We start from the raw sequence: 11,527 nt of genomic DNA on the forward strand, positions 1-11,527 counted from the left end.
CAAATGGTCTCATCTCCTATCAAAATCTAAGTTCAATATCAATCTCAACTGATGCACGGTATTTGCAACCTTATTGAAGCGTTATATATGCTCATCCCAGAATCCTATCAGGAAAATAAATGATCTGGAAAGTTTGTTTTTCGTGTCATAAATTAAGTTAACTAAAAAAAGATGACTTATTCTCTAAGCAGGAGTTTTACTTTTCTTTATGGGTCTTTGGCTCCCAGTGTACCCAAAAAAAAAAAAAATGAAAACACTGCTGCAAAAGTCCTTGGACTTTTTTATCCTAACTGTGGGATTTCAATTCTTCAATTAGCTTATTAAAATCCTGGTATGATGATCCTCCTTCTTCAACAGCCCTCCTTGCTTGCTTTCCAAGCTCCCTAGCTCTGCTTCTCCTTACCTCTGCTTCTTCACCCACCATGATCTGACTCACAGCTTTCACAATAGCTTCCTTCTTCACACTATCCCCAAAACGCCTGATCCATTTCTGAGCCCCAACCCCAACTCCAATCTTCAGCAATTGGGTCACCAATTTCTCATTGTAAAATTGTTCAGCAGCCAGAGGCCATGTCACCATAGGAAGCCCTGCAGAAATTCCTTCCAATGTGGAGTTCCACCCACAATGAGTCACAAACCCACCAACACTTGGATGATCCAGAATCAAAACCTGAGGAGCCCAACCTCTGATGATCAATCTGAAAATACTAGATGGAACCAGTGTTGATAAAATACTTTTTCTCAAGAGTTTAATCAAAGAAAGTATGATACATAACACGAAGATTTGCTAACGCAGTGTAAACCTCTCCACTGAGGAAACTTCACTGCGTGGCTTTTAACGTAGCCAACACGAAAAATCAATCCAATATTAAACACTAGAGTTTACAGAATACAAGTAGTGTTGTTCACAACAAACACCTTTTCTTAGCAACAAATGCTAACTTGTTTTACAACCATTCTAACTCTAGATTCAACATTCCAGGCAATCAATCTTCAGCCTTCCTTTCACTCAATTGAATCACTGATCTTGAGAGTGAATGTAAAAGATTATGCAAAGTAATACATGAAACAATTAAAGAGGGTTTTTCGAAAACGATTTGAACAAAACAAGAAGTTCAAAGAGAAACCAGTTTCAGCCGTCAAAAACCCTACACAAAACTTTAGTTTTGAAACCTTTTTATAAGGGAGAAAAACTCCCCCTCAATCAAATCTTTTCTTGATAATTGATTAAGATAAATATAGAAAGATTTAAAACAGTTTTTGAATGTGCAATCGATACTTTCCTAACAAGGTCTCAAATTGATATGCATGTTAAAAACCATTTTAATGCATAAGGGATTATTGACTTAATACAACCGATATGCATATCAATTTAGATTTATACCAACCAATATGGAATGAATACACATTAAACTCAAGATCAGTGACTCGATTTGACTTGATCTTGTCTTCAAGAACCGATCTTGTGATCTTTCTCTTTGCTTCCTTGAAGCTCCGGTTTCCTCGTCGTAGTGGGAAATCATATGTTGAATGGTAATAGGCCAATGTACTTACAATCTCCCCCTTTGGGCATTCCCATTCAACGCATGATTTTTCATCTTTTGTCCTGCAAGTTAGGTTTCACAGATAAACACTAATCACTAAACAAAGGGTGCTACTTGGAGTAAGGAATCAGTTTCCATCCTTTTCCGGATCCAAGTAGCCAAAATACGATTACTTAAGAATAATAATAGCAAGCATCCTAAGAGTATCTGTGCTTATGCACTTACACACCAAAAAAAACTTTTGTCCATCAAAAATTAAAAATGCAGAAACAGAAATAAAGTAAGAAAAATCAAGTTACTTCTCCCCCTTTGAATGGGAGGGCACGTCAAATTCCTCACAAAGCTTGGTGACGGTGTCCAGAAATTCCTCTTCATCCATGGAATCCGAGCTTTCCTCTGGTGCGACAGGCTCCTGCATGGCATGGGATGGACCGGGAGCGTCAAACCCGGGAGGGTGGCGCTGCATGTTCCGGATCTCCTGTGTGAGAGTGGTCAGGGCATGACGAGTTCGAACCAGAAGAGAATGCATGTCGTCCATGTCCGTCGTGAGGCAAGCAATTCGCCAGTCAGCCACTAGAATCTGATCACGGAGACTTTCCAGAGAGACAGGAGGAGGAGGACTCCGACTGCGTGTACGATGCATGCCGGGATGGAGAATCCCGGCTCTGGCAGCTGCCTGACGACCTTCTTCTGGAGGAGGCAGGCGGCGATGTCCTCCAAGGCGAGTTGTTTGCTGTGAGCGAACCATGGTGAGAGAGCAGTGGGTGAAAGAACCTGCACACAGAGACAACCAAGAGTAAAATCCGAGGGAGACAAGAGAGGCTATATGTAGTGAACAGTTAGGTTTTAGGAAGACCAAGGAACACACCGATTGGGAGAACGGCTCAAATGGGGAGAGAAGTTATGACAATTTATTTTCCCTAGATATATGCATGCAGATAACTTCTCCCCCTCAACTTAGGCATAATCATTATGGAAATTAATTGTAGGCAGATTACCATCAAGGAAGGAAACGAAGAGCCAAAATATATTCAGGGAATCTGCAAGTATATCAGAGGATCGTTTCCTTTGCAAGTATCAAGGCAATGAATGCATAGGTCATATCGAGGAGAGAAAATATAGCGAAGTTTAATCACAGAGAGCACAGATCACTTAGTGGAAGGCACATAGTTCAGAGTACGAAGCATGATGTATTCTCTCAACAATAAGAATTGGTACTCATAGTTAGACCTTAAGGAGTAAACTGGTGATAGAAGTGAATATAACCATGATGTGGGGCTTAGAAAAGATTTTAGTGTCATAGAGAAGGAGTGAAGTAAGAGAACTAAAGTAAAGCTCATGAAATCTCCTAAGAAGGAGCAGGAATCATTGTTCCCAAGCACATGTTTTAGTGGAGTCAAAGATCTCCTTTATTTAGTGACAAATATTACTCATGTAACAAGACTCTTCTCAGCAACTCCCAGAACAGATGTTCTTAGGGTACTAAGCATAACAAGGATGCTCCATGGAGAAAGTCTCGAGTAGTTGTCTGCATGATTTTATGTTATGTGCAAAGATCACTCACCAGCTCGTTTCTTGCAAACCTTAGAAAGTTCACCACAACTAAGGCCTGATTACTTTGAGAGATGGGATACAATTTTCCGTTCTCGTTTCTTACAAATCCTAGAAAGTTCACCACAACTAGGACCTGATTACTTTGAGAAGAGGGAATTAGTTATGTGAGCAAAAGAAGCAGTTCGTCTACTTCACTGAATCTCATTTGACAGAAAACAAAAGGAAACATGCCACCACATAGGCTATAGGTGAAGATGCATAGTAGGGTTACTTGATTCAGTGACTAAACATGAGTACACAATTTCATTTGTCCAGAATAAGGCATGATAACATAAGATACATGACTGAAAATATGTACATTTCACTAGTGACTGTGATCAAGGGATACTAGGATCACAATTTTCTCAATCAATAGTGGACAGTCATCATTTTGCCTTAATGCTTAGAACATATCCCTAGGGCATTCCTCAACATTTCAAACCTAGCAGTGTCAAGAGGCTTAGTGAACAGATCAGCAAGTTGATTTTCAGTGGGCACAAAGCTTAACTCAAGTATGTTTTGTTCAACCAAATCCCTAATAAAGTGATATCGGAGATCAATGTGCTTTGTTCGAGAGTGTTGAACAGGATTCTTAGTGATGTTAATAGCACTAGTGTTGTCACAGAAAATAGACAACTTACCTTGAGATATGCCATAATCATGAAGCATTTGCTTCATCCAAAGTATTTGTGTGCAGCAACTTCCAGCGGCAACATATTCAGCTTCTGCAGTAGACAAGGATATGCAGTTTTGTTTCTTACTATGCCAGGCAACCAGATTGTTGCCAATGAAAAAACATCCCCCTGAAGTGCTTTTCCGATCCTTTAAATTTCCTCCCCAGTCAGCATCAGAGTATCCTGCAATTTCTACATTAGTGTCGAAGGTATAGAAAAGGCCACAATTAACTGTACCTGCCACATAGCGGATTATTCTTTTGACAGCGTCCAGGTGAGATTCTTTGGGGTTTGCTTGAAATCGAGCACACACACCCACACTGTAAGAGATGTCAGGTCTGCTGGCAGTGAGATAGAGCAAACTCCCGATCATACTTCGATAGAGAGTCGGATCAACTGATTTTCCTTCATGATCTTCGCTTAACTTAGTAGTTGTACTCATGGGATTGGTCACTGTCTTCTTGGAAGCAAGACCGAATTTCTTGATCAGGTTCTCAGCGTATTTTGATTGAGAGAGAAACAAACCTGTGTCTATCTGCTTTACTTGCAGTCCAAGAAAATACGTTAGTTCACCACACATGCTCATTTCAAATTCACTTTCCATGACAGATTGAAATTCTTTGACAAGGTATTTAGAAGTGGAACCAAATACAATATCATCAACATACACTTGGGCAATGATAATGTCATTTTTGGTTCGTTTCACAAACAATGTTTTATCTATGGATCCTCTAGCATACCCTTTTCCCACAAGATGAGTGGATAGTCTCTCATACCAGGCTCGAGGAGCCTGCTTTAGCCCATACAGGGCTTTCTTGAGCCGGTAGACATGATCTAGGTTGTGTGGATCTTGGAAACCTGGAGGCTGCTCTACATAAACTTCCTCCTGAAGAAATCCATTCAGAAAGGCAGTTTTGACATCCATTTGAAACAATTTGAACCGGAGATGACAAGCAATGGATAGAAGTAATCTAACAGATTCCAACCTAGCTACAGGAGCAAAAGTCTCGTCAAAGTCAAGTCCTTCGACCTGTGAATATCCCTGAGCAACTAGTCTGGCTTTATTCCTAATCACGTTTCCTTTTTCATCGCTTTTATTTCTGAAAATCCACTTAGTTCCTATAACATTGCACTTACTAGGCCTTGGTACTAAGTACCATACATCATTCCTAGTAAACTGATTCAGTTCATCTTGCATGGCGCTAATCCAGTTATCATCCAACAAGGCTGCCTTAATATTTTTTGGTTCAATAATGGACACAAAACCAAAATGAGATATAATGTTCATGCTTACCAAATTTTCGGTAATGAAACACAGTAATACATTTTCTTCACTTACCTCAGAGGGACTTACCTGAACTGCAGCCTTTCTCCTTGTCATCGGACCATCTGTTAGATTGCCGATGATATCTTGAGTGGAGTGATCTTTTTGAACTTGCTTGAACCCTCTTCTTTGGGTGGGAGCTGGTTCAAAAATGTTGTCATGGATTTCCTCTTCCTCTTCCTCAGATGATGTTTCAGTATTCTGTGAAGGTGTGACCGAGAAGGGTGAGGTATCTGCAAATGTTACTTCCTGTTTCACACATTGATCATCAATAGAAACATTAATGGATTCCATAACAACACGAGTTCTTTTATTGTAAACCCTATATGCTCTGCTGTTCAGAGAATACCCCAAGAACACACCATCATCACTTCTAGCATCAAACTTACCAAGGTGTTCTCTATCTCGTAGAATGTAACAAGGACTGCCAAAAACATGAAAGTGTTTAACATTTGGCTTCTTACCTTTCCACAGCTCGTAAGCAGTTTGATCATTTCCTGGTCTAAGGAATACTCTATTTATTGTGTAGCAAGCAGTGCTGATCGCCTCAGCCCAAAAGTTTTTGCTTAAACCTGCAGCGTGTAGTAATACTCGAGCCATGTCTAGCAGTACCCTATTTTTCCTTTCCACTATCCCATTTTGTTGAGGGGTTATTGGAGCTGAGAACTCATGTGACACACCAAGCTCATGACAGTAGTTAGAAAAAGAGGCATTTTTAAATTCAGTTCCATTATCTGATCTTATTCTCACTAAACAGTTATTAGATGATTGTTTCTCAATGATTAATTTTTGACTCAAGTTCTTAAAGGACTCAAACGTTTCAGTTTTGTCTTTCAAGAAGTTTACCCAGGTGTATCTTGAGAAATCATCTACAACTACTAGTATGTAGCTCTTACCTCCAAGACTTTCAGATTGAGCTGGTCCCATGAGATCCATGTGTAATAGTTCCAATACTTGTGAGGTTGTCGCAGAATTTACCATTCTGTGAGGTGCCTTAGTTTGCTTTCCAACCTTGCAGTCTCCACACATCTTGTCAGTTTTACCTTTTAAATTTGGCAAGCCTCGGACACATTGTTTGGAAGATAATTTCAGCAAGTCCTGATAGTTGATATGTCCCATCTTTCTGTGCCAAAGTTCAAAGGTTTCCTCTGTGGATTTAACAGACAAACAAGACTGCAAACTAGAAGATTCATTTGCTTGAATATGATAACAGTTATCAACAGATCTCATACCTCCCATGATACCTTCACCTTTCTGATTTAGGACCAAACATCTCTGTTTGTTAAACCACACATCTTCATAGTCATCAGCCAAATGGCTGACGCTAATCAGATTTGCAGTTAATCCTTCAACAAATAACACATTTTTAAGGTTAGGTATACCTGGAGTGTTTACTGTACCTCGAGCTAGAATGTTAGCTTTCCTCCCATCTCCAAACGTGACTGATCCAGAGGTATTTTCATCCTCAAATGAAGTAAACCAGGTTTTGTCTCCAGTCATGTGTCTAGAACAACCACTGTCAACATACCAAAAATCTCGTCGTTTGTCAGCAAATGCAGTTAAAGCTACCAAACAAGTTGCCTCAATGTGAGAGCGTTGATGAATTTTGCTAGCACAAACAAAAAGACATGTATCATCAGTTTCACCAACAGGGGACCAATGATTTTTGCTTTTAATTTTTCTGGTCCAGACATCTTTTCTTCTTTCAGTTTGAGGATTCTTTTGAGAAACAATTTCAGTTAATTTGTTAATGAGTTCCTTTTGTTCTTTAAGCTCAACCTGTAAGGTTTCAACAGTACATTTTTCTTGAGAAAATTGTAAGTTTAAAAACCGTTCATTACATCTAGGTCTGATATGGCCAATCTTACCACAGTGATGACAAGTAGGAACAAAGGTTCTAGGGTTTGCGTACCTGTGTTGACCAGTGGGGATTCTTGGTCAAGTTTTACCTGATGATGTTGGTTTGAATTACCTTCCCTTACACTTTTGACATGATCATCAAGGGAGACATCTATCTGCTCTACAGATGGTTTTGAGGCACGTACGAATTTGGTGCTTTTGGAATCTTCTCCAGTGTATCCTAGCCCACATGTATCATGAGGAGCTTTTCCTGATCCAAGTAACTTGGACATGGAAGTGGAGCTGATATCAAACTTCATGAATCTTTCTTGAGTTAATTTTAACTCATGTTGTAGAGACTCATTTTTCGCTAACAGTTCCAAGTTCAGGGCTCTTTGTCCTTTAACATCCAGTTCTAGAAGTTTGATCTTGTTGAGATACTCATTCTTTTCAGTCTTCCACGTCAGTATCTTTTGGTCACCTTGTAGATCTGCCGATTCACTCACGAGTTTGCTTTTCTCCAGTTTCCATGCAGATTGTGAGGATTCGAATAGTTTCTCCACCTTTTCTTTTTCAGTCCTCAGGAAATCTACTTCTTTTTCCAAGCTCAAGTTTCTAATCAGAGTGGCCTTTGAAGCTTTGTAGAGTTGTTTGCAGCGAACATTTGTTTCATCATCATCAGAGAAATACTCATCACTTTCAGAATCAGGCAACAATGATGAGACAAGAGCCACATTTTCAATTTCTTGAGATTCATCATCACTCCAAGTTGAAAGGAGTGACTTGTTGTTGCTGTTTCCAAGCTTCCTATTTCCACAGTCAGTAGAAATGTGACCGAAACCACCACATTCATAGCATTTTGGTTTCCCTGAGTGATTTCCTTTGAAGTTTCCTCTTCCATTCTTACTATTGTAGTCACTGTTGTTACCACTGCCAATATAGTTATTCCTTCTGGGAGCATTCGTGTTTTTAGAGGAGTTCTTGCTTTTGAGAAATTTTTTGAATTCCTTCGTCAGTAGAGCAAGATCTAGTGATCCTTCTTCCTCTTCAATTTCTTTCACTGCTTTGAAGGCTACGCCCTTGTTTTTCTTCTCAGGTTTTAACCTCATCTCATAGGTTTTCAAATTTCCGATGAGCTCATCAAGTGGATAATCATCTATATCAAAAGAGTCCTCTATGCTCGTAACCTTTGAGTGAAATTTTTCCGGCAGAGCCCTGAGTATCTTTTTGACTATTTTATCTTCATCAAAAGGTGCTCCTAGACTGCGACACTGACCGGAGATTTTAAGAATTCTACCATGGAAGTCATCCACGGTTTCATCATCTGCCATAGTCATGGTTTCGAATTCAAAAATCAGTGCTTGCAGTTTCTGTGCACGTACCTTTTATTTCCTTCGTATGTAATCTGTAGGAGATCCCATGCCTGCTTGGCAGTCTCACAATGACTTATCCTCAGTTTTTCCCGCTCCGATAGGGCTGTGAAGATGCTGTTCTTCGCTTTGAAATCTGCTTGCAAGTTACGAACTTCTTCCTCAGTCCAGTCCTTCCTTGGTTTGGGAGTGGTAGTGGAAGCGCCTTCTTCTTTTGCTTTTGTCATAGGTACACTCCAGCCATTTTCTACGATGTTCCACACGTGTTCATCTTGAGCATAGAGGTATGATTTCATGTAAATCTTCCATTGAGTGTATTTTTCACATCCACCTTCGAACCAGGGAGGACTATTTATAGATCCCCCAGTAGCCCTATCACGTGAATGTTCCATCTTTCCTGGGATCTCTAGAAGGTTCTAGAACCCGCTCTGATGCCAATTGAAAATACTAGATGGAACCAGTGTTGATAAAATACTTTTTCTCAAGAGTTTAATCAAAGAAAGTATGATACATAACACGAAGATTTGCTAACGCAGTGTAAACCTCTCCACTGAGGAAACTTCACTGCGTGGCTTTTAACGTAGCCAACACGAAAAATCAATCCAATATTAAACACTAGAGTTTACAGAATACAAGTAGTGTTGTTCACAACAAACACCTTTTCTTAGCAACAAATGCTAACTTGTTTTACAACCATTCTAACTCTAGATTCAACATTCCAGGCAATCAATCTTCAGCCTTCCTTTCACTCAATTGAATCACTGATCTTGAGAGTGAATGTAAAAGATTATGCAAAGTAATACATGAAACAATTAAAGAGGGTTTTTCGAAAACGATTTGAACAAAACAAGAAGTTCAAAGAGAAACCAGTTTCAGCCGTCAAAAACCCTACACAAAACTTTAGTTTTGAAACCTTTTTATAAGGGAGAAAAACTCCCCCTCAATCAAATCTTTTCTTGATAATTGATTAAGATAAATATAGAAAGATTTAAAACAGTTTTTGAATGTGCAATCGATACTTTCCTAACAAGGTCTCAAATTGATATGCATGTTAAAAACCATTTTAATGCATAAGGGATTATTGACTTAATACAACCGATATGCATATCAATTTAGATTTATACCAACCAATATGGAATGAATACACATTAAACTCAAGATCAGTGACTCGATTTGACTTGATCTTGTCTTCAAGAACCGATCTTGTGATCTTTCTCTTTGCTTCCTTGAAGCTCCGGTTTCCTCGTCGTAGTGGGAAATCATATGTTGAATGGTAATAGGCCAATGTACTTACACAATCCCTTGCTTTCCATCCTCTCTTCAAATCCTTCAGGCAACCACTCATCCTGATCCACCTCATCTTTGCCTTTCCTCACTACCCAAATGAAGTCCTGCCCAGCAGCTTCTAGAGCCACAGCAACCTCCTTGAGCTGAGTGGAATTGAAATCGGCCACACTCCCAAAACAGACATACACAACTGAATCTGGTTTCTTTGAATCAAGCCATTTCAAACACTCATGCTCATCAATTGACACTCCTTTTCCTCTCTGTACTTTCTCCTCTGTCTCTTTATTGCATAGAGAAACCGGGCCTATATGCCATGCCTTTCTCCCCAACCCATTTCTGTAATAATCTGCATAAACCGGTTCGAGCTCATAGAAACTGTTAACAACAACTCCATAGCTCTTCAACTCCGATTCCCTAGCCTCTTTCAGCAACTGAGTCAAGTCATTTAAAACATTGTCCTTGACAAAATCAGGCAGCTGGGATCTTGTCAATTCAATCCCACCAGGCAAATCGGGGATCACAAAAGGATCAGTTTCACCTGAAACCGTATTGTAAGGCTTATAGAGTCTCACACACTCCATAGCAGATAGAGAAAAGAAGCCAGTCCCATGAAAAACCAACCTCGGAATACCGAATTTCGCAGCGGCTTCAGTAGCCCAAGGATAGAATATGTCAGCTACAAGGCAAGTTGGTTTGAACTCGTTGAGAACCTCCTCGAGCGGTGCTTGAAGCAAGCGTGTGGCTATGAAGAACTTGTTGACTAATTCCGGCTGGGGTAATGAGTCGACAGTCTCGAAACCTTTCGGCAGACCAGCCTCTTCACTTGGGAACTTGATGGCCTTGACATGTATGTCGAACCCAGAAGAGTGTTTCCTCGATTGGGTCGTTTGGGCGAATCTGATGGCGTTTTGAGGGGTGGTGACTATGGTGATCTTGACGCCATGTGAAGCAAAGACCTTGGCCATGTCGGAGACTGGGATCATGTGGCCTTGAGCCATGAAAGGGAACAACAATATGTGAACAGAGTCATGGCTTGGGCTACCCATTTTAGATTTCAGAACTTAGAATGAAGATGAAGGTGAAGAGGTTAACTTATATATAGAAAATAGTAGGATCAATGGTATCAAGAAGACAAATGTTCTTCTTGCACACTACTTTACTGTAATAGTTTAATATGGTGATGGCATTACTACTCTTCTGAAAAAAGTCAAAAAACCATTACCTGGAGGGAAAATTGAATTAATGCAAAGAATTGACGTTCCTCAATAGTCAAACAAAATAATAAATGGACCACTCGGTCCAACATGGAGTCGGAGGAGTCCCTTGAACCTTAACGCACACGTAATTGTGGGAAAGTATATATAATCCATGTGACATCACTGCTTACGTCAGCAAAGTATATATAATCCATGGAAAGTATATATAATCCATGTGGGAAAGTCAAATGCACGTGACGGGGAAAAAGAAAAACGGAACTTGTAGAGTTTTGAATGTTTCCCAAAAAAGAGGTTATTCCGTTATTTTTGGCACCATAGGTTAGGGTTTTTTTGAGTAGCAGTACCAAAAAGTGAGTACAAAATTATGTGGCATTTGCCACATCGACACCTTCTTTTTTTTTTTTTTTTTTTTTTTTAACAAATACTAGTAACATAGATTTTTTGATTAGCTTAGGAAATTTAATATTGAATTCTTTTCAAATTTTGAAACCCTAACTACTACTCCCACTCCCGTTAACTCCTCTCAGCGTGCTTCCCTCATAAGATGCAGGTATCAAACAAAACTGAAATTGCCACCATAAGAACTCATTGCCCATGGATAAAGAAAAACTATTTCAACATCAAAAACAACATAAACTAGTGGGGACTTTTTCCTTTGGGAACAGAGACGTCTTTTTTT

The 11,527-nt window shown here is 39.6% G+C and overlaps 1 protein-coding gene across 1 annotated transcript; it reads right to left on the bottom strand.

Moving 5' to 3' along the window:
* Positions 1 to 10,771, bottom strand: LOC112172618 (scopoletin glucosyltransferase). The gene is made up of 2 exons (XM_024310018.2): positions 9,644 to 10,771; positions 1 to 698 (listed from the first exon to the last, which is right to left on the bottom strand). Exons 1-2 carry the CDS (start codon positions 10,675 to 10,677, stop codon positions 287 to 289), a joined length of 1,446 nt encoding a protein of 481 aa, XP_024165786.1. The 5' UTR covers positions 10,678 to 10,771; the 3' UTR covers positions 1 to 286.
* Positions 10,772 to 11,527: the final 756 nt, after the last annotated feature.

This window comes from Rosa chinensis, chromosome 6 (assembly GCF_002994745.2).
Source record: "Rosa chinensis cultivar Old Blush chromosome 6, RchiOBHm-V2, whole genome shotgun sequence".
Lineage (NCBI taxonomy): Eukaryota > Viridiplantae > Streptophyta > Magnoliopsida > Rosales > Rosaceae > Rosa > Rosa chinensis.